This window comes from Notolabrus celidotus, chromosome 18 (assembly GCF_009762535.1).
Source record: "Notolabrus celidotus isolate fNotCel1 chromosome 18, fNotCel1.pri, whole genome shotgun sequence".
NCBI lineage: Eukaryota > Metazoa > Chordata > Actinopteri > Labriformes > Labridae > Notolabrus > Notolabrus celidotus.
Window position 1 is genome coordinate 10,774,789 of NC_048289.1, and position 23,055 is coordinate 10,797,843.

Sequence of the window (23,055 nt, forward strand, 5' to 3'; positions counted from 1 at the left end):
GAAGAAAAAGGTTTTCTTTCTTTTCTTTTGCTGCAAGAATAAATTGCATTAATATTTGACAGTTTGTGACAAACATGACACAAACCAGAAATATATATGCAGACAAGAGAAAAAGGAATAAAAAACAAGAAAAAAACCCAAAAAAAACAACAACAAAAAAACCAAAACAAAACAAAACTAGCTCTTTGCAGTAGAGATTGGTCAAGACAAGGCTCTAACGTTGTGACACGTAAATTAACTTGAGAATACTTACACAAACCATGAATGCAGCAGCAGCATCGTTGGAATCCACTGTCTCTTGTCTGAATAATATATTGCCTATGGAAGCAACAGACAACTTTTTAGGGTTATAGCTGGCAGCATTGTAAACAATACACCAGACCTTGAGTGTAATGTCGCGTTCACACCCGACACGAACGATCGCGTTGTTGGCACGAATACATACGCAAGAATGTTTTGTGTTTACTCGCTCTTTTCGCGCCAATGACTTGCTCAATTCGCGCATCAAAATCGCGTGTACACAAGTGCCCAAGGCTTGAATTTTCGCGAGAGGGAAGGAGGATTCCCACATGACACTAGTCTGTTGTTATCAAACATGGTTGAGCTCGCGGACATTGAATGGGGAAGTCAGTTATGCTAAAGGAGCAGAGCTAACTTCCTACTACAACCCATAGCAGGATTCAAGTAACAGACAAAGTTTTTCTCAACTCACCACATAATCCTCCTCACTCTGTGTCCTCACAGTGAGCTCCTGTTTATTCCTGATCCCATAAAAGGTAGGTAGTGTCACAAAGTTTAGGGAATCTGCACAGAGATAGAATCAAAGTGTATATATTCCAGATGAATGAATCTCCGCTGGTCCATATGTTCCAACATACGTCACTGGGTGATCTGTAAACTGATTGGCTATTGCGGCGCGATGGATTAGCTGGAGTTCAGATATTAAATTATTTGCATGAATTGGGCGTCGCAAATGGCCCAATTCGCGCGACTCTTGCCGCCATACCAATACTCGCATCTAATCCCATCTCTACATTGATTTTACATGTAATTCATTCACGCGAATGATTTTATACGTGTTTGGTGTGAACACCCCATTAGTCGAGTTTCCAGTCTTTAGTGTTCGAGTCCAAGTTGAGCCCGAGTCCCGGGAGCATCCAAGTCACGTTTGAGTCCATGAGAGGCAATATTTCAGAGTTGGTTGTTGGCTGAACTGGCATGCAGATACCTGTTCATAGTGTTTGATGACTCGTTAAAGCATAATCAGATTACAGGTATTGTTATCAAAGATTCCATCAGGGCGGATGTTCTCTCTCTTTTTTTCTCACAAACTATCAGAGCCCAATGAATCAAATTCTGCTTTTGTACACCTAATTTGTAAATGCAGATTGATGCAGCAGCAATTTCTTTATAAAAAAAATAGCATTTAAAGGAAACAACCACACAAAAATACAATTTAATCTTCACAGTGAATATGCTGAATCATCACACCCCCCTTGACTGATTGGTAACAGCCAGCAGCTGCACTTCTGTCCGGACAGGCTCAGACTTGCCTTGTACAATGATTAATCCTGCTTGTCTTACACCGGACACAATGGCTCCCTCCTCACAGCTATGCATCGCTATTGACCCATCGCTAACCAATTGGAACAGAATGAAACGAGGAGCGTGAACCGCACGGTTTTATGAAAGACAATAAGATAAGTGCAGTGTGGGAGAGCCACATTCCTCTGATGACTGTAATGAATATGTTTAACACTGGACATGTGACATGCTGTGTTTATTCACAGCAATTGAACAGGCTATATGCTTTGATGGGATAATCCTGATAGACCTTTTCAGTTATTTTTCAATACATTCAAGTTTTTGTTTCTAAGGAACATAGATTAAGGCTGATTGCTCCATCAATACACAGACAAGTATCAACGGGCCTCAGGAATTCTTCTAATAGGGTCGCTAATTTCTTAGGAAGGAGAAACTCCTCTTGTCTTTCCCACAATCCTCTTTTCAGAAGTTTTGACCAGGAGCGTTTTTGGTGAAAGAAGTCACTTGCAAAACTCTTTATTTGGATCTCTGCTGAACTTTTGGGTAAGGTCATAACACTATATAAGGATCCAGAAGCATAGTGTCTGCCAGCTTACCTTTTACATATTGACCTAGGACAAGGACAAGTAGGGCAAGGTCGGAGTATATGTGAAAAATATTGCTGCATCCATTAAAGTCAAGTCTGTAGAATTCTTTCTTTTGATGTTTTCTTACAAAAAAAAAATCAGATTAGGATCCTCTGTTAAAACATATTTAAACTCAGGAATCAACCCTTTGAAATTTGGTGAGAATGTCAACATAAAAATCCTGTACAAGGAAAGATTATATAGATTTCGTCCAGGCGATTCTCCAACTAATGCAAATGTTGTGGATCCACTGTGTGACCTGTTTTGTTATGACTCATTTGAATCTGTGTGAACAATAAATTGAGTCCTTGGCGTGCATTTTTTACTGTATCTTATGACATTATTTTGGGAGATCGTTGGTATAAAGTCTAAAGAATATAGGACTCAGCATTGATCCCTGAGGTACACCGACTGTAAACATCACATTCTCTTTTAACTCTCCTTACCTACACCATTATCTTCACCTCTCTCTACTCTATATCCCCTGTGTGCTGTGTGAATATCAGATAGCGATTCCAGAAAATTAATCTGCTGAGATGAAGCCCACGCAGAGTGGGAGGAAGAGGGAGGAGGGTCACGTACACAGAGCTAGAGAGTGAAATAGTGAATTACTAACCATCACACAGATCCTCAAAGGGCATTCAGGGGGAAATGTACTGTTCGAGTGATTACTAATTAGATGTGTGTGTGTGTGAGTGTGTGAGTGTAGGTGCCCCTGTGTGTATTTGTGCGTGTGTGTATGTGTGTGGGAGCAAATGAGTGGAGGTCTTCAGCACGGCTGGAGGACACATGGCAAGGAAGAGCAGGATTATCCTCTGTGTGTGTGTGTGTGTGTGTGTGTGTGTGTGTGTGTGTGTGTGTGTGTGTGTGCGCGCGCGTGTGTGTGTGCGTGCGTGTGTGTTTGCATGTATAGAAGGAAGGAGGATGGTATATTCAGGAAGTAAGTCAAATTGCAGTTCTATATATAAAATCAGTTTATTCCCTCTGGTTTTCCTGTTGTTGACACAAATCTCACAAGAGGTTGATGCAACCTGATTCTGCTGTTGCTTCAGACAAACTTAACCAAAGGATGACTATTGTACATGGCAGTTAACCCAGTGCATTTCATTTAAGACACGTGTACTAAAGAAACAAGCAGATGATAATAAACGGCAACTGAAGTTGTTCGATAAGATGAAGCTTAAATTATCACTGGGGAACAGCGCTGGAGGGATAATGGGTCTGGTGTGAATGCGACATTACACTCAAGGTCTGGTGAATTGCTTACAATACTGCCAGCTATAACCCTAAAAAGTTGTCTGTTGCTTCCACAGGCAATATATTATTCAGACAAGAGACAGTGGATTCCAACGATGCTGCTGCTGCATTCATGGTTTGTGTAAGTATTGTCAACTCCCATTTCTTAACTCCCATTTGATTTAAGGTGAAATGTGCAGTCAGGTTGCTTTTGCTATCAACAATAAATCACTGTTGTTATGGAGTTTTGACCAATCAGAATCAAGTATCTGCCAAATGGAACTGCTCATCGGAAGAAATTAGGGGTTCATTCACAGCATCTTACCCAAGGACACTTGGGCATGTGACTGTGGGCACTAGGATTGAACCACCAACTTTCTGAATGTGAAACGACACACTCTACCACCACAGCTGCCACATTGTTACAGTCCATTAAAGAGTCTGAATCTTAAGAAAGGATTGATTGTTTACGTGTGAATGCAACATCTGAAATATGAATATTTTGAAGGTCACAATAAACAATGTATAATATTTCCCTTTAAATATTCCTCATGTTCCCTACACCAGCAACAGTCTGCTGTTATACACCAAAACTGTGGAACTGATATCCTTGTATTTTTTTTATTTACATTATTAATTCATACTTAACTTTTGTTCTTTTTTATTTTTTTATGTATTTACTGATTTAACTACGTATTCAAATTGTATTATTGTTTCTTCCTTATGGTTTTTGTTCTATATTACTTCATCTATCACTGTCAATTTCTGTTGTTATTTTCAGTCTGGTGTTCCTCTGTGAGGCACGCTGGGCTCTAAACCTTCATGCATGAAAGATCCCCCATCAATAAAGCTGAGTTGAGTTGAGACATAATTGCTGATGAGCATTAATTGAATAAGTACAAGATTATAAAATAATATGTAATTAGGCTTCAATGAACACACACATGCACACACACACACACACACACACACACACACACACACACACACACACACACACACACACACACACACACACACACACACACAGGTGGAGGAGGTTTATCAGTGTCAGTCCAGGTGGTATATAGGACCATGGGGTTTCAGGGAGGCCTATAACATTACTCTCCATCAGCTCTGCCATAGGTGGGATCATCAGACAGGTGTGTGCTGGGCCTTCCTTACCCCCTCCCCTTTTTCTCTCTATCACACACGCACACACACACACACACACACACACACAACCCTCCCCCTACAGGTTGGCCTCCTTCACCTGATGGCCTGGGTGCTTAGTCTGAGGAGTGTGTGTGTGTATACATGTGTGTTGTTGCAGGCACAATGAAGGGAGAGGGTCTGTCAGTGACCACCTGTTGGCCAGCTGTCAGGGTCCCATTTCAGGGTCGCCTTCCATGCAGAAACAACAGCAGCTACATTTTATCCATCTTCTGTCTGTCTGTCTGTCTGTCTGTCTGTCTGTCTGTCTGTCTGTCTGTCTGTCTGTCTAGTTGGCTAGCTCACCATATTTTTGAACAGTAAACATCACAAAAGTTTAGTTTTCTTTCCAAACCAATGAACCAGTAAGAGATGTTGTAAGGCAGGGAGGAACAGACAGTGAGGGGGAGGGCTGAGGAGTATCTACCAGGTACCCTCTGTCTTGTTTGAAGCTGATTATTGGCTCGTAGATACAATCCTCTTCATGTCACATTACCATCTCTATAGGAGCCGTGATGGAGAGTTGGGGTGTGGAGGGAGGAGGGGGGATTGGAAAAACCAAGTGATGAATGAGTGATGGAAATTGGTAGGCATGAAATGGACAGGAGAAGGAGGTGGAGGAGGACGTGATCGGATGGAGTTGGATTGGAGAGGGGGGAGATAATTTCCTTTGAGGAGTCTGCAGGGGATGTGGGGTGGCAGTGATGGGGGAGGGGGTTTAATGGCTTTGGGTGCAGCATCTATTAAGCAAAGCACTGACTATGACAGGATAAGATGAGTCTGAAGATGATTTTTCAGGACCTGTATTCTGGCAGGGTCATTCATTTGTCAGTATTAGCTGCTCCACTAGACTTTATAGTGGCAGAAAGAAGAAATGTGGTAAAGAATATTAGATCAAACCATATCGTATATGTAGAATATGACATGTTTTTCTTCCTTAAAGCCACATTAAGCAATAAATGTATATTAATCAAACATCAATCAGTTTTTCCTTTGCATACTTCCAATTTGTTTTTAATTCAATGTATGGAAATGACAATTTGAAAGGGCTTGCTTTTTGCTAGTAATACCACATAGTTTAGTTGCATGTTAGCTTTGTAGTTTGAAACGTACTCTTCTTGATATTTAAGTTTTGTTTTCAAACCAGATGTTTTCTGTTGGTGCTGGAGAGCAAAAACAGTCGGTATTGATCATAAATTCGTTAAAGACAACTCTAAAGTGTATATTGACTTATAATTTTGATATGATATGATAATTTATTAGCTTGCTAATAAACAAATGATGCATTGATTAATTCAGTAATTGGTAACATGTAAACACAATCATGAAACTAAGTTTGTGTTAACCAACTGCGAGCGTTAGCTTCATACACTTTGAGAGTTGTGTTAATCCCAAGCGGCAACCTCCGGTCTAAAAATATTCGACCAATGAGGAAGTGCTAAAAACTGCAATTCATCGAGGATCCGCTTGAGCCCCGCTCCGGAAGTACCTGAAACACCATACACACCAATTCAAAAAAGACGATCTTTACAGCAGAAATAAACATGTTTACAGCCTGGTACAAAAGACGAGTGTAGTCTGGATAGCTCATGTCTCGATTGGCACACACTGTAGGGGTTGAATTTTTTTCTAATGGGGCAATTTTGATGATATTGAGATTACGAGTCTTCCAATGAGAGGCACATCTGACTTTATTGACAGGCGGGAACACTGTAGCTGTTGGCTAGAAGGCTCAAAGCCCGCCTCTTTACGTCACAATGCTCGACAGCCGGAATATGGCTGCCGCCGACGATTGGCCTCAAAACAGTGCTTCAGAAACAGATGGGTGACGTCACAGATACTATGTCCACATTTTATACAGTCTATGGTTAATCCTCACATCAAGTACCTTTCTTGCCCCGTTCATTGTTTTTAAGCTTCTGTCTGTAAAATGTCAGCAATATGATGGCACATGGTCAATATGACTTTATAAAAGAAGGATAAGAGCTGGACAGAAATTCCATCTACTCCAAGATAACCTGATGATCAAAATGTCAGACGATTGTTTGACTATTGAAAATGGTGGCTCGCAGTAGCAAAGGTCTCCATAGCTGTCTCTCATCATCGTTGGTGTATTTTTATTTGATGTGTTCATGAGTGTGTGTGTTGCATTAGTGGACTTGGAAATTGAGATATTTTTTTCAAAGCTGTAGCAGTGTTATAAATATGCAAAATGCTAAATAAACAGCCTACTGTTTTTGCTCCGTGTGTGACAGTTGAAATTTAAAGCAACACACACAATTTTACTCCCTGTATTTCTATTAAAACATCATGATTGTGTGATTTTACACAGAATTAACTTTATTCAGCATTAAGTGCAGTAGAATAAGTATTTTGTATGCAGATCACTATTGTGCTCTTAAAGCTCCTCTCTAACATAAGCACACTTATTTAGACTCAATTACAGACAAGACTTAATGAATGCCTCAGTAATCATGAGTGCATGTGTGTGTGTGAGAGAGAGAACAAAACCTTTGCAACAACACACATGGAGGATCAGGGAGCACCAATAAGAGTTCTGCATGCTGATAAACCCTCTGCTTGAATTAATGACATTTAAATCCCAAAGAACATCACAACAATGTCTCAGAAATTCAAGCTTTGTACCCCCAGTGGCATTCATGTTGGACCCCTGATACCTGGATCAACCTGTGAGTTATAGGACTTTGGCTGCCACCTAGTGGGAGTTTTAAAATCTCAGACAAACTGTGTTGATTCTCTTAGTGCTAAATCTTCAGATGAAGGTAAATCTTCATGCTCAGTCATAAGGGGAGATAGTCAAGCGTTCTGTTGGGTAAAGAATCGTGCTTTGCTAACAACAACATTCAAAAACATAAATGAACTCCTTTTAAATGTTGGTTGAGATGTATGGATTTCTTTATTGTTGAGGTAGCAGTGTAGTATAAATTCAGAGACAATAAAGAAAAAGAGAAGAAGAATGAAAAGTTTGACAGAGGCCACTGTTCTCAAACAATGCCTCTGCTGTTGGTCTCACTAACACAATGTTGATTAAAATCACAGGTTACTGCCATGCTCTGGCCTGTTTGCAGGAACACATTTGAACTTTTAATGTGAAAATGAAAAAACCTTTCAGAATTTTGAAAGGTTTTATTGAACAAATAGTGGGACACCTTGAGAGAAATGCCAACAATTTAATTTAATAAAAATGTCAATGCATATTCAGCGCTGTTATATTCATCATCCTTAATTTACATCTCTTTTAAAATATAAACAAACTTTGGGAGATACTTTTTGGTTCTACAATTTAGTTATTAAACCTTGTCTAGAAAAAAAAGTGTGTTCACAGGAGCTACCAAACAGTTAACAGATCTGACTAGTGTTAATTTTTAACTTAGAAATAAAGGCTAAGTCTTATATGTGGGATTCAGGGAAGATAATCAACAATAGTGCATCCTCTCCTTAAACATTAGACAGCTGCTCAGTAAACATACATTTTTAAACACTAGGTTTTCTTGAATTTATCTTATAGTGTTTTTTGGCCTTTATCTAGAGGGCAAAGAAGGAGAGAGGGACATGCAGGGAAGGTTGGGATTGAACCTGCCTGAGGGCTACTGCCTCTGCACATGGGGTGCATGTCCTAACCACTAGGCCAAACCAGCACCTCAAAATGATAGCTTTTTAAGCAACTTGATGACATGGATTTACCTATTTTGTTAAACTGTCTTTATCTTGTGATCAGTTTGAAATCATGAAACATGATAAGCATAATTTAAATTACACTTTATATTAAGAAATACTGTGCTGATGAGCAAATTTTAGCATGCTGCCATCATGAAACAGTAACCTGTTGAGGTTATGAGTTCAACCCTTACCTAGAGCAGAAGTTTAGTTGTTGTGTGAATTTATAATGTGATCAGGCATTAAATAAAGCCAAATACTCTCATACTGTCTTCTTATGTTTATTGTCAGGTGGCTAAAACGCCACCTCGTTGGATAAAAAAAAACACAGATTCACCTCCATGACAACTTTCCACAATGGAGCATATTACAAAAGAAGTGTGCTCTGTACAGTTGTAACTCACAGTGCATATAAAACACAATTCAGTTGTGGTTGAAGTGCATCAAAGGCTGTTGTAAAACCAAAGTTTACAGGGGGGTAAAAAAAAACAACACAAACACAAACTGATCCATGGCACAAAAGATGCGTGTGTGAGTGGCTGTGTGTCAATAAGGCACATTTAAGTATGTTACAGTCTCGCTTCTTGGTGAGTTTGAACTCCAATGGCATCCACAGAACGGACAGAACTCTTCAGACATCAGTAAAAAAGTAGAAAAGAAAGATTCATCACTTCTGGTTCAGACTGCACTGATTCGTTTGGCCACTAAGGAGTGCTGTTGTGTCCATTTTACCAAAGAAGAGGTAAATAATCAGACAGGATACAGCTGTCTGTGACTCTGTTCCTGTGTGACTGGTCTCTGATTAGCCCAGCTAGAGATCACTCACACATTTATCAACCGTTAGTCCTTTTACGTCAACTTTACAATGAATCTTTTCTAATCAAACACATGAAGGCTTCCTTTTCTTTTCCAAACACAAACACAAACACAAGGACATGAAATCCACAAACACTGTTCATCGCTCAGGAGAAATGTTCCTGCTCGGTCACAAGTTGTTCTCAGCACCAAATCTTACTCTCCAGAATACAGCCAGCAGTTCTAATCTTCAAAGGTTGTGTTCAGAGGATGTGTGCGTTCAGGTCGTACTTCTCGCAGAACTTGTCTGTGATGGGGATGCAGGTGAGGTACTCGCACCAGTCACACTTTACTGGGTAAACGTAGAAAAGGACGGCCAGGGCGGAGAGCAGACCCAGGAACACCAGCAGGAAGACGCAGATCTGGACCCGTTTACGGTACATGTCAGATTGTCCAAAGCTGAGGGGGGAAAAACTTGTATTAGTCGTTTCATGGTGGAGTTTAAAGGTGTTTACGTTACATGCATCTCTCATTAAAGATGTTTGACAGATAACTCCAAGCTGATAGTTCAACTATTTTAAAAGCCTGTTACTAATCTTGGGGACAAATGCTGGGTTTAATTGATACCTGATGCGTAAAACATTTTAATAATATGCTCTGGAGGTGATCAGAGAGAGAGAGCTCCTTTAGTATGTCCCTCCTGTTAATGCAATGATTGAGATGCAATGTCTCATGCTGGATATGAACCTTCTCACACTGTTCCTTTAAAAGTTACGTGCAGCCAGTACATAGGCGAAACTAATAATAGACTTAACAAACTTAAGTCTCACAATGTTTTGTACAGACTCCCCTGGTTGCAGGTACAATGTCATTATGTGGGAAACACTGTTGATTGTAATGAAGATTGGTTATTAGAGGGAAGAATTTTCTCAATCTCTGTGTTAAAACTTTGCTGCTCCAGGTGAGGCTCGAACTCACAACCTCGGCATTGCTCTGCAGGTCACTGTCTTATAAGTACCGCGCGCTAACCGATTGCGCCACTGGAGCCTGTGCCATGTTTGATGTTGCTGATATGTTGTTGCTGTGAGCCACAATGATGGAAACCTACAGTTATTCTTGTTTTATTTATTTTTTTCATGAATAAAAATGTTGTCAGAAAACTATTGTTGGCTAATCCGACCTAAAGTACATCCCAGTTATCAGACAACCCCATAAAATACTAAGCAGAGTTCCCAGCCGTCATACATAGAGTTAGACTATACTCGCTCCTAAGTGGATATGTGTGGATGCTTACTTGCGAGAGTGATGCAAACTTATTTAAGTTTTTGTATGGTGAGACTGTTAGCTTAGCATAATGCAATAGTATACTGTGACGCTGAGGGAAAGTATTTTTCTATTTAGCTGTTTTGCTCCACTTCCTGTCTCAATGTTAAGTCAAGCCCATCTGCTCTTGGCTCTAGATTAATGTCTGTGTACTATTTATGTCTTATTTAACAGGGACAACCCAGTGAAATCAGAGTCTCTTTATCAGAGGCGCCCTCCAATTTAAGTAAAAAGTGAAAAAAAAAAAAAGATACATAAACAGTTAAAAACAAGTACATATAGATGCAAAAGTACATTATACATACTGTAAACCCCTTTAAACAGATTGAGTCTTTTAAGTAACTTCAGGGTCCACTGCAGAAGAGTGGGATGTGTGTTTTTATGTATGATAAAAAAGCCTTTAACTCCTGCTTTTACTCCTTCAAGTAGTAGTTTAACTATAAACAACGCATTTTCTCCACAAGTCAATCAAAGCGAACCCAAGAACCACCCACCTGATGTATGGCAGAAAGGCAAAGGACAGGAAGAATCCTGACACGAAACCACAGATATGGGCAAAGTTGTCGATCCAAGGAAGCAGACCAAAGGAGAAGAAGAAGACAGAGATGGCCAGCAGCTTTGCGAAGGCTCTCCATGGTCGCTCCAGGATCTGCCAGCTCTGAAACAGCTCCACGAACAGGCAGGCCAGGATGCCAAACTGACTGCCTGCAGGACCAACCTGAGATGAAAACAACACATCAGTTTTCTGGTTTTCTCACTGACAACTCAGTCCAAGACACAGCATTTTGTGTAAAGTCAATCATGAAGGAGATACCGTACCTCTGCTCTGTAGGGCAGGAAGATGGCAGAGGCCAGGTTGCCGGTGATGCCGCTCAGCATATAGATGATGGAGATCCTGAGCCAGCCTGCCAGCTTCTCTATGTCTCTTAGCACTGTCATCTGGAAAAACACGGACACCAGGCAGTGCAGGATCCTACCGACAATAACACAACACGTATTATCAGTGTTCATCCATATACACATTAAAAGAAGATAAAGAGTTGGAATGAAACCCACCCTGCATGGAGAAAGAGAGACAGCCAGAGCCGAGAGAACTGGTCTGGAATTTCTGGGTTGAGGAAAGGCAGCAAACCACACACGTCATCCATGCAGGCCACCTGGAAGAGAGAGAGAGAAATAGAGAGAGAGAGAGAGAGAGAGAGAGAGAGAGAGAGAGAGAGAGAGAGAGAGAGAGAGAGAGAGAGAGAGAGAGAGAGAGAGATACATTAGTCAGCCTGCAGATCCACTCCTGGCAGCCTGTGAGGGAAATGAGTGTGCTGAATTCAGTCCAAATTCAATTCCATCATCAGCTGTCTCCAGGCTCCAGTGGCGCAATCGGTTAGCGCGCGGTACTTATAAGACAGTGACCCGCAGAGCAATGCCGAGGTTGTGAGTTCGAGCCTCACCTGGAGCAGCAGAGTTTTAAAATGAGGATTCAATTAAAGGACTTCTCTACCAAGAGTACTCTTAGCACGAATCAGAAAAAGGGGGAATCCGACACACTGTCGTGACTTTACAGGTTCCTTTAAAGAAACCCATTGCCAATGATCGACAGGTGGCTGCACTTCCTGCATGTGTGTTACAGCACAGAGTAAATTAGTTCTCAAAGGTCAGGTTTACAGAAGGTGTAACTTTGCAGTAAGAAGTCTTCATCTGAGCCCTTAACTCATGCCAATTTATCAGAAAAAGTCTGCCTCAAACCTTCCCAGATTAAAGCTTTTAAAGCAGAGTTTATTTAAAGAAATTAAGAAATTCCAGTGTTTGTTCATCTGAAGTGATTCACTCGTTATTTCATTCATGACTCATCAAAACAAAGAGCACTCTACAAGAAAAACAACAATGTTTGATTAAAGTCCAAACTTCAGTCACTTCTCAGCAGGGGAAGCAAGTCAGTTGAATTCAGTCCAAATTCAGTTCCATCACCAGCTGTCTCCAGGCTCCAGTGGCGCAATCGGTTAGCGCGCGGTACTTATAAGACAGTGACCTGCAGAGCAATGCCGAGGTTGTGAGTTCGAGCCTCACCTGGAGCAGCAGAGTTTTAAAATGAGGATTCAATTAAAGGACTTCTCTGAAGGCTGCTGTGTAATCTACCAAGAGCACTCTTAGCACGAATCAGAAAAAGGGGGAATCCGACACACTGTTGTGACTTTACAGGTTCCTTTAAAGAAACCCATTGCCAATGATGGACAGTTGGCTGCACCTCCTGCATGTGTGTTACAGCACAGAGTAAATTAGTTCTCAAAGGTCAGGGTTACAGAAGGTGTAACTTTGCAGTAAGAAGTCTTCATCTGAGCCCTTAACTCATGCCAATTTATCAGAAAAGGTCTGCCTCAAACCTTCCCAGATTAAAGCTTTTAAAGCGTTATTCATTCATGACTCATCAAAACAAAGAGCACTCTACAAGAAAAACAACAATGTTTGATTAAAGTCCAAACTTCAGTCACTTCTCAGCAGGGGAAGCAAGTCAGTTGAATTCAGTCCAAATTCAGTTCCATCACCAGCTGTCTCCAGGCTCCAGTGGCGCAATCGGTTAGCGCGCGGTACTTATAAGACAGTGACCTGCAGAGCAATGCCGAGGTTGTGAGTTCGAGCCTCACCTGGAGCAGCAAAGTTTTAAATCCAGGACCACAAACAAACACACTAAAAGAGTTACTATCATGTCTGATTGTTTAAAGAGAGAAGGTGTTAGGGTGTGGTCTTACCTGTGAGCAGAGAGTAGCCTCCTCGTGGAAGTAGCCGTGCATAAAGTCACAGTACTCCCTGGAAGTGATTTCACACCTGTGACATAAAACACATAGAAAGCTCATGAATAAAGAGACCGGTACTTAAGGATTATTGACCAAAAAATAGGTTCTTTATTAGCTTTCAATTAACATGCTCAGATTTCAAGTACTCTCATCCTTGTTTTATAAATAAAACAGTCAACTGATCTCAGACACAAAGCTATCCTCATTGTCCCTCAATGAAGCATCTGAGCTATAGACTGCATAAATAATGGACGTAGTATCCGTGACATCACCCATCTGTTCCTGAGCGCTGTTTTGAAGCCAATCATTGGCGGTAGCCATATTGGTAATGCTGAACTCAACCAAACTTAGTGTGAGTGAAAGAGGCAGGGGTTTGAGCCTACGAGCCAACAGCTATGTTCCCGTCTGTCAGTCAAGTCAGTCATGTCCTTATTTGGGCAAAACTCGTAATCTTAATATCTTCTGAACTGCCGAGTTAGAAAATAATTCACCCCCCGTACAGTGTGTGCCGATAGAGAAATTAGCGACGTAGAGCCAAGCTGATTTTTTAACCAGGCTGTAAACATGTTGCAAAGATAGTCTTTTTTGAATTGCTGTCTATGTGGTTTCCGGTGTTTCTGCAGCCGGCCTCAAGCGGATACTCGATGAGCTGCAGTTTATAACACTTCCGCATGGGCTTCACATTTTGAGACTGGAGGCTGAGACTTGATCTGAGCACATCTGTTTGTTTTACATTAAAAGCTTAGAGAAAATGCAAAGCAGCTAAGCTCCAGTAATTACATGACTCCTGAGTCAAAGAGTCGTTGCTCCTTACCGTCCTTTGGTTCCGATGCAGCAGGGCCGGCCTGTAATGGTGCAGTCTATGTGGGGGAGATTGGTGTGATTCCCAGAGTTGTACCTTGTACAAACCTACAGATCAGAACCAGAGGATGTTTTTGTTCTGTTTTTCGGATGATCTGACTTCCTAGTTGTTTAAAAATTGAACATGCATGTACTCACTGGCCACTTGGCGATGTCATTAGGCCAGTCGTGAGGTGAAACCGAGGCTGGCTCCAGACAGATTCTTCAAAAATTAGAAGTAAAAAGAATGAGTGCCTCTTCTTCTGTCAGAGGAACTTAGTTAAACAATAACACAGTACCTTGGGTCACAACAAGCACAAAACTCAAACTACAAAGAAAGAAGTTTTACATTACCTGGGGTCCTGATGGCAGACCGCACCATACTGGCGGACCGTACCATTAAGAGTGGGAGCGCTAGGGTGCTGAGGCCACTTCACCCACACAGCCAGAGTGCTCTGCAGTAAGACACAAATTGTTACTGTGTGTTTATTTAGTTTTTGAGTACAGACTACAACTTGTATTGCTTTAAAAGCTGCCAACATATGCTCCATGTAAACTTTGTATCCTATTTAGGGCTGTTAAATGGAATAAAAGATGTAAATTTTTTACCAAATATGATTAGAAAATATGAGAGTGGAAGATTCTATTAAGAAAAATGTGGGGTTTGTAAAGAAGTTGACTCAAATATGACACTGCCGAAAGAGCATGACCATAGCAAGCAGTTTGAGCTGTAAACATCTTCAGCTTAGTGGAGTGTGGATTTGGCCTAGTGGTTAAGTCAGAGGCCATAGTGCCCAAGCGGGAGGCCCCTGGTTCGATTCCAGCCTGCTGCCCCTTTGCTACATGTAACTCCTCACTCCCACTCCTGGTTTACTGTCCTAACCTCTCCGAGTGAAAGCCCCCAAACAACCTGAAGTTTAGCCACTGACCGAACACTCCTCCTGCAACGTCTGCAGACAGCCCGATCGATCGTTCCTGACGCAGCAACCAGACTCTCTCTCTCTCGCTCTCTTCTCCTGGATCAGTTTGTGGATCTCTCCGTCTTGACGCATGCATGGAGAAAACTTTGCTCCCAGATGGATTAGCGCCTCCTACACAAAAGATGTTAAAAGCTTGGTGAGGTTCAGGATCCAGACCACATAGTTCTCAACCTTTTCATCTGAATAAATACAACAGCTCTGAAATCATCCATTATTTTCCAAATGTGATCGTTGCAAGATATTTTTGAATGGTCAATCCTTAAAACTTTTTATTTCATAAAAGATTGAGTTCAATACAGAGAAGCTTTTAGATTTTGTCACATTTAGCCCAGAATGGGGTTAACAAAGAAAGATAACACTCACTGAGCTTGGGCCCACCCAAAAGTTTTGTTGCTGCACAAACTTGACGTTTTCATAAACCCCCTTGTTCCTCAACACCTAAAACATAAAAAAGTAAGACAACACATTACAGAGTCAGATATTTTCAGTGTAAATTTATACAAAAAATACCCCACAATGTGCATCGGAAAGAATAGTTGCGGTGAAATATACTCACAGAGTCGACTGTTTCGTGTTGTGTGAAACCAATAGGTGCGATGCCGTAGATAGTGACTGCAAGAATGGTGATGAGTAAGTGGACAAATGTGATCCAATAGGTGAAAAATGGCCTGTGTTGGACAGTGGGACAGAAACTCTATTTAATTTCACATCAAAGCTGTCATCTCCAAATAAAACAGCAGCTGCTCCCTTACCTGTGATCATCCATGTCCTCGATCTGCCTTTTGACAAAGCTGTCAATACGCTTGCGGTACGATCTGTTGGTGAGACGTCCGACTATGCCGAGTCCATAAGGCCTCTTCTCTTTGGCAAACAACCTCTTGACAGGAACCACGATCCTCTGTCCCCTCTGCGGCTGGTTGTTGGCGCTCACAACTTCCTGTTTCAGGCGGACCCTGGGATGAACCAGAGAGCCGTCTTTTGCTTTTCTCCACCCTCGCTCCAAGGGCCTGGGTTAAAAAAAAGAGAGGCAGAGGACGGAGAGATGGGGAATGTTTCAGTCGAGGCATGATATCAAACTACAGTACTTCAACCCCTGCAGAGGGTCAGAGGTTTATGTTTTCATGTAAATAATCACGCACAGCATGAGGTGACTCCTCTCCAGTTCGCTCTTGTCCAGTGCACTTCCTGTGAGCTCCCTCTCATCCAGCTGCTTGAGGTCAGCCTCCGAGGGGGTCTCAAACACTTCATCAGCATAGCTTGACAGCTCATCCTGCAGGCCGTCCTAATGAGACAAAATTGAGTAAATAAGTATGATTCAAGGCCGAAAATAGGATCAGTATAAGGTGGGCGCAGAAGTTCCTGATATGGCAGAAGACTATACATAACTCAAATATCTGCCTTGAGATTGCAGTCCTTTGCACCAGTTAGCTTATATCTTTATTGTCATTGTACATTGTACAAATAAAATTTAAATGCAATCCATTTATCAGTGCAAAAGCCGATTTTAAAGAGCAGTAGTAAAATAGTAGTAATAATAAAAACAATAGACAAACACAAATAATAAATAAAAACACAGAAACGCACACAACATTCAACAAACAAATTATTGCACAGTCCCCAATTCACACTTAACATTATTTTGCATTATTTGCATATTTGTAGTTTAACAAGACTTATAAGAGAATATTATTACCATGAGGACAAAACAACAGCATAATCAGGCCCATATTAACAGGAGTTATCTCATGGCTGTCTGCTATTATCACAGACACTGGAGGACTAATTGTAATAATAATAACAACCATAAAGATTATGTCACATTTTTTATAATGGGAAAACAAAGTAAAGGGACAAAACCAGCAAGATAGAACACAGAGCTGTAGGTACTAACAGAGAAATTACAAAATCGATTCAGTTAATCCATGTGTGCAACTCAACATTTGTTTAAATCATGACTGTCCCAATTTCTGGAGCATAAAAAAATACAGTAGCAGATGCTCTGACCACTGGACGGTGGTGCTTTGATGTTCTGTTATCTTTTTCGTTTATGTTCAAATTTTGAGTTAAGTAAGTTAAAGTAAGTAAGTAGGGTACAACAGAGAAACCTCACAACATTTAGTGTTGGTGCAGGCTGAAGGAAAACAAAGAATGATGGTAATTTTGTGAACATTTTGACATGATATTGAAATATTAACAATTTAAAGGCTGTCCTGGCAGCATCTGGAAGTGTGTTTACTGCTCACTCTGGTGAAAAAAGAAGTGTCCAGATCATCAGGGAAGTCCACAGTGTCATCTTCAAAGAAACTCGGAGGCATGAAACTCCGTCTGCGACACTGCCCGGCTGTGCTGTCTCCTAACGTCCGGCCCTGACAAACACACACACCCACATACAGTCAAACACTCACACATAATCTTTATCATCATCCTTTATGGTATTTAAAAAGTTTATAAATCACAATGCTGAGGGGATAGAATACATCCGAGGCCTGAGTAGTTGATCCTGGGGAATCCCCAACTGTGCTTTTGCTTTCTTAATGATTTGTGAGTGTTACGTAGCAGCCCAGAGCTCTGCGTCAGTGGATTAGCTCTGCTTGTACGTCATATCCAATCCAGCTGAAAGCAGGGCACTCGCCGTGTACTATCATGAACCATCTGCTTTGTTAAATGTCCTCGCTAAACCCCGGCAAACACAGACTGACAGACACTCTCACTGAACATCTACTCATCTGTTGATATGTGAGTGCAGCAAGTGGGCCACATAGAGAGTCATCGACTCCAAATATTTCCTCTTAGTTTAATCTGCATTATACCAGCTGATCTCCTGGCTTACATAACATGCCTACACACATTTATGCACAGAAACACATGTTGAAACAGTATAAAACACATCTTTTCATTTATGTGGCGGACAGGTGTGCATCAGAATGTAACAGGTGAAGTTTTTTAATGTAGCTCTCCATTTAAACATGGCACATTGGCGTTCTGGATGTGTGCATGTGCTGGGAAAATGTTTCAAAATGTGTAAATTATGGGTTGACTTTACTCAAGGCCTTATAATATTTGCTGAAGATATAATAAAATGTTTAGTTTTAATTCAAACCTGAGCTAAGTCTTATTTTTGTATAACAAACTATAGACTATGCGTGATCTACTGCTTGCCCATAATGGATTACAAATGGCTTTGTGCTGCAGCCCTTCAACAGGGTTAGTTTGAACAGATGCATCCACGTTTTGCAGAAATAATAAGTAATTGCAATTCTAGGAACAACAGGGGCAAACAGAGGCCTTCAAGTCAAACGGTGACAGACAGTTCAAAGCACAGATTTAGCAAAGCATAAAATATTTGATGGCTGAGTTTTTCTTTATTTTTAGAACAAAATATATATAGCAAAAAGCAAAATCAGAGACCTTCATTAGTGCTGCTGCAGCCTTTAGGCTCATGACTGCGACAGACTCTCGTTTGCGACGTCGAGGCAACCTGTTGAGGCCAGAGCGGGAGCTTGAAAAGGAGCAAAGGGAGGCAGTGCCGGGCGTGATGGGGGTTTGCGGGACACTGCAGCCATCTACCTCTTCCACCATGCGGAAGGCCCGACCCCGTGCCAGGGGGTCTACGATCTGCACACACAAACATATAGTCTCACATACAGTTCCTATGTTTTATACCAGCACAGGTTTTTTTCTTTCCCGACTTTGAAGCTACAAGAAACAGTAAACACAGCAGCAGAATAGGGATGCAAAGAACAAACATTGAGGCTCCGGTTAGATTGATGTACCAGAAAGCAATTCAATAATTTTAAAGGGAAAAGGTGACTCATCAGTACATTTCAGTGGTGGAGCATTTCCCAAAGTAGACTGACAATTTTGTATATCAGTTAACCTATGCTGGATCTATCAACTTCAAGTTTTTTAAACCAACTACCGGGGCTACTTAACACAACAGTCGACAGGCTTAATAAACACAACGCCTGTACTTTTTGTAAAGTAGTATTAGACAGTTCTGGTTGGTCATGACCAAATTAATAGCAAAAGATAGAAGAAAATGAGCCAGAAAGTTAAGTGTATGTGTTAGAACAGGTAGTGTTTAGCTTACAGCAATGTAGGTACTATGCTAGCATGCAAGGAGCTAAAAGTAGAATTTATAGAGAAAACTGTCTGCTATCGGTTTAATCATTTGAATGTATACGTCCTACATGTCTACAGAGTAAACCAGTATGCCAAAATGAGTACAACTTTGATGTTTTAGATGCTTTTTATACTTATTTTCAAGCTTTGAGACCACAAGCAAAAACATCCCTAAGCTAGCCAAACAAGCTCGCTTGCTAGCTAAACTGATGTAAGAAGCAGTCTAAAATGTTCATAAAAACTGATTTTGATGGTTTGTAAATCATCTTAGTTCTATAGTCATTAGAAAATAGAGCAAAGACAACATTTCAATTGTTGAAAATAGATAAATTGTTGTATTATGAGGAATATCTGGTCATTTTTAATTTGATGCTAGCAATAGGCTTTAAAAAGGGGATGGAGACACTGGAAAAGTTGTGTTTTTTCTTTTCTTGATTTCAATAAAAATATTAATATTATTAGTTATTTTTAATATCAACAAGCAGTATGTAAGTAGTAGTTTTAATGCCTGTGTAAATCTTTATCATGAAAAAAATCATCATATAGAAGCTTTCAACTTACATCAATTGACCCCTCAGTGAGATGACAGAGCATAGAGCAAGTGCCAAAACAATAAAGTGGAATAAGGAAAAGAGTGAATGAGTGAAGGAGAAAATAGGATAGAGGAAAAGGTAATTAACTGTCCCATCCACTACTCTATCCATCTAATGCCCCCCAGGTGCCGGCCTACCCTCTGCATGCCATAGTGGTGGTGACTGGGGTGGTGGGGTGGGAGGTAAAGGGGAGGAGGGGTCTCAGTGCTGGCCAGGGAGAGGTTGTCTTGGCTGTGGAGCTCCATCTCCCTCATCACCTGCGGCTTTAGACCCCCGTAAAGATGGCTGCAGTGCTGCAGGCTCTTCCTCCTCCATCGCTGCGTGCTGTCGCTGTCTTTGCTCACCCCAAACCAGTCGGCTGTACCCCTGAGGACAGGAAGGACTCTGGTTAATGAACAAATTAATAAAATGATTGTGTGATTAAGAAGCATGACATGAAAATATCTAAATTAACCATGGGAAAGAGGATTCAAGGTACTAGGTGATTTGTAGTAAACATGACTGAAAAGTTTGGGATATCATTGTTCACGGCCTACAGCTATCATAAAAGAAAAAGAGACTTTTAGAACAATCATAGACCAAGGCAACGTGTTCATTATTTAGAAATTGTGTGCAAAACCAAGAGTCTACAGCCCTGCTAATGTTAGCATCATCTCCAATGCTAACATTTTGAGCTTCAGCTGTACTATGTTCACCATCTTAGCATGCTAACATTTGGTTACTAGTACAACACAAAATCAAGTACAGCTGATGGGAATGCCATAAGTTTTACAAGAAGACTCATGCACACAATGTTCTTCTTTGGTGTCTGCTGTGACAGACAGACCACACATCGTCACCCCCTACTGGTCTGGTGGTTGACAACGCCTGTTTCTGGGTAGTTGTGTGGATAGAGAATATATTCAATAACACCTCTGGTGTGGATACTATTTGAAAACAGAGAGAAAAAAAAACAAAGTCTTTTTAGAAATATCCATGAGGAGGTGGCCTAAGATGATTTAGATGATTGAGCTGTACCTTCCTCCTAATCAGCCAAACAATGCACTGATTAGCTGATTGATTGCAGCTGCTTGTCAGGGACAGGTTGATGATTTAATTGGTTCATTTGTTGATTGATTTCTTGTCTCAACTGAATGAAACATGGTTTCAGTCTTTAAATATGGACCCCTTTCCCTGCTGTACCATAAACAAAATAACGAAACAGTTTTTATATTAAAAAAATACGGAAAGTGGATGGAAAAAGAGGGCATGTGTAGGGCATACGGCGAACTTGAGACTCATGAATAATCTTTGACTGCAACACTATTAGGCTTACTACGACTGCACAAATCAGCTTTGACTTTATTTTGGATTAAGGTTAAGTGATGAGATGAAAGGACAAGATAACATCTGGTCTCACATCAGTTCAGCGTAATACACATGCAGCACTATGATTACGCTGCATTATTTTAGTGTATATGTAATAGGAAAGACTCTTGTGTAACAATATATCAGACTAAGAAATCCCTATTAATGCAGCTCCTATTTTTCTCTGCTCAATCTTTCTCTTCCCCTGTGTCTGTGTGCATGTTTGATTACATGAACAAATATAATCCAAGCTAAACTTAAAATACTTTCTATATCCTGACACAACCTCCTGGCCTCACTTCTGTGAGCAGTACAGGTTGTCTAATAGAGCAGCTGACATGTTTGTTTCTCAGTAGAACTCATAAATGTGTGTCCAGGTCCCCTTTTTTCATGAAACAGTGTCTGCATGCCAGGCTGTGTGTTCAAGAGGGGGAGGCCACACTGGGAGGAAACTGTTTGGAAAGAAGAGTACTCGGTAATAAACACTCGAGCCCCATCAAGAAGTAGGACGCCAGCTGGGGAAGCCTTTTAAGGCTGCACAGGGGCAGGGAGGGGGCGGCGCGGCGCTGATTGTTGTCCCTCCAGAGAGGAATGTCAATGAAAGACAACACATTTGGGAAAGCAGGATGAGTATTCAGAGACACTGAGAAGGTAGATGAGAGAAGGTCAGCATATGAAGAAACAGAATGATAATTTACCCGCCCATGTTGGATCAAGGCCTGTTTCTAGAAACATTAGTTGTGTGTGTTCTGTTAATCTATAATCCATTTTGCTGAGTGTACACATGCTCTGACAAGCACTCCAAACAGTAAATAAAATATTTCATGGCTGATTGACGACAATGCAAATCCATTGCCTGTCAAAGATTAAAGTAATGTTAAGCCACATGAATTAGCTTGTATCCTGGAGGTAAGGCAGGAAGGAACGCATGAACAGTAATCTGTTGTACCATAATTACAGGCTTAGACAGAACTCATTTTATCACAGAGAGAAGGGGCCAAGGGGCATAAAATCATTCAAATGAAAGCTAAATTACCAAACATGCACATTATATAACATATAGAGAAGATCATTATAAACAGTGATGAAAGGTTTTGAATTTTCTGATTGGAATATATCTTCAAACATGATGACTTTAATGATAGGATTCATGGGTTGGGCTGTTAGTATCTGTTAACAAAAATGCTGCCAGTCGCTGAATGGGTGTGTCTTTCATCCATTAAATAAGGCTTGAACAATTCCCTTGTATTGAGAAGTAGGTGTTTTGATAAGCTTCCTTTTAGCAAAACTATCAAAAGTAACTGGAAAGACGTGACAACAGTACATTTTTAACAGAACTGGTTTTGCTTTTACCAATGACATCATCGACCTTGAACACATCAGGTTACCTCATGTCACCTCTTTGACTTCTCCAACAAGCTTTCATCCTGCCAGTTTCAACACTGATGTCAAAGATTACCACGGCTTGGTTTAAATGACGTGACTTGACTATAGGTATAACATTTGATCTATTTTCAGGCTTTTAAAAATGCTAAAGAGAGTCTCAATCCCTATCCCCAACACCAAACATCAGAGGTAGAGGGGCAATTCAGTAAGATAAATCGCTTAATTCAACTTCCCATTCCTGAAAACCAATTTGTTTGATATATTTACTTTGGTAGCATTTCTAGTGAAGGACTTTTACTTTTCAACCTGGTGTTGCGTCGTTAACTTTAGTTTGTCATTGTGGAAATTGTTCTTGTTTAATTTCATGCTAGAAATAATAAAAAATATTGATCAGCTGTAAGCTATCCTGTTAGCTTAGGTGAACACTTCGACCAGGAAAAGCTAGCCCTAAACAAATGTAAAATATCCTGACCAACAGTTGACATTTCCTTGAATGAGACAAACTCGTTTAATATGAAAATGAGACAGACATTTTTTGGTTTTAAGGCTAGCAGTTTACCAATTTTTCCAGTTCTTAAGCTTTGCAACTCATTTACTGGACAGACAT

The 23,055-nt window shown here is 40.7% G+C and overlaps 1 protein-coding gene and 4 non-coding genes across 9 annotated transcripts in view; 3 read left to right on the forward strand and 2 right to left on the reverse strand.

The window, feature by feature from the left end:
- Window positions 1-8,541: 8,541 nt before the first annotated feature.
- rhbdf1b (rhomboid 5 homolog 1b (Drosophila)) overlaps window positions 8,542-23,055 on the reverse strand; it is a 49,152-nt gene continuing 34,638 nt past the window's right edge. For 3 of the 5 annotated variants that reach the window (XM_034708752.1, XM_034708753.1, XM_034708754.1), the window contains 16 exons: window positions 19,853-20,081; window positions 18,409-18,615; window positions 17,244-17,366; window positions 16,140-16,282; window positions 15,753-16,007; window positions 15,557-15,668; window positions 15,364-15,438; window positions 14,950-15,111; window positions 14,375-14,475; window positions 14,180-14,243; window positions 13,995-14,089; window positions 13,136-13,211; window positions 11,451-11,551; window positions 11,214-11,367; window positions 10,889-11,112; window positions 8,542-9,530 (listed from right to left, as the gene is read on the reverse strand). In XM_034708752.1, coding sequence (XP_034564643.1) covers window positions 9,335-9,530; window positions 10,889-11,112; window positions 11,214-11,367; window positions 11,451-11,551; window positions 13,136-13,211; window positions 13,995-14,089; window positions 14,180-14,243; window positions 14,375-14,475; window positions 14,950-15,111; window positions 15,364-15,438; window positions 15,557-15,668; window positions 15,753-16,007; window positions 16,140-16,282; window positions 17,244-17,366; window positions 18,409-18,615; window positions 19,853-20,081 — 2,317 coding nt within the window. In that variant the 3' untranslated portion in view covers window positions 8,542-9,334. Of the gene's footprint in view, window positions 9,531-10,888; window positions 11,113-11,213; window positions 11,368-11,450; window positions 11,552-13,135; window positions 13,212-13,994; window positions 14,090-14,179; window positions 14,244-14,374; window positions 14,476-14,949; window positions 15,112-15,363; window positions 15,439-15,556; window positions 15,669-15,752; window positions 16,008-16,139; window positions 16,283-17,243; window positions 17,367-18,408; window positions 18,616-19,852; window positions 20,082-20,169; window positions 20,405-20,427; window positions 20,447-23,055 lie in introns of those variants that run through there. The other 2 variants (XM_034708755.1, XM_034708756.1) reach the window with 2 other exon arrangements.
- On the reverse strand, window positions 10,025-10,118 carry trnai-uau. The gene is made up of 2 exons: window positions 10,081-10,118; window positions 10,025-10,060 (listed from the first exon to the last, which is right to left on the reverse strand). It is a non-coding gene; the product is annotated as a tRNA-Ile (tRNA).
- trnai-uau lies at window positions 11,754-11,847 on the forward strand. Its single transcript has 2 exons — window positions 11,754-11,791; window positions 11,812-11,847. It is a non-coding gene; the product is annotated as a tRNA-Ile (tRNA).
- On the forward strand, window positions 12,370-12,463 carry trnai-uau. The gene is made up of 2 exons: window positions 12,370-12,407; window positions 12,428-12,463. It is a non-coding gene; the product is annotated as a tRNA-Ile (tRNA).
- trnai-uau lies at window positions 12,945-13,038 on the forward strand. Its single transcript has 2 exons — window positions 12,945-12,982; window positions 13,003-13,038. It is a non-coding gene; the product is annotated as a tRNA-Ile (tRNA).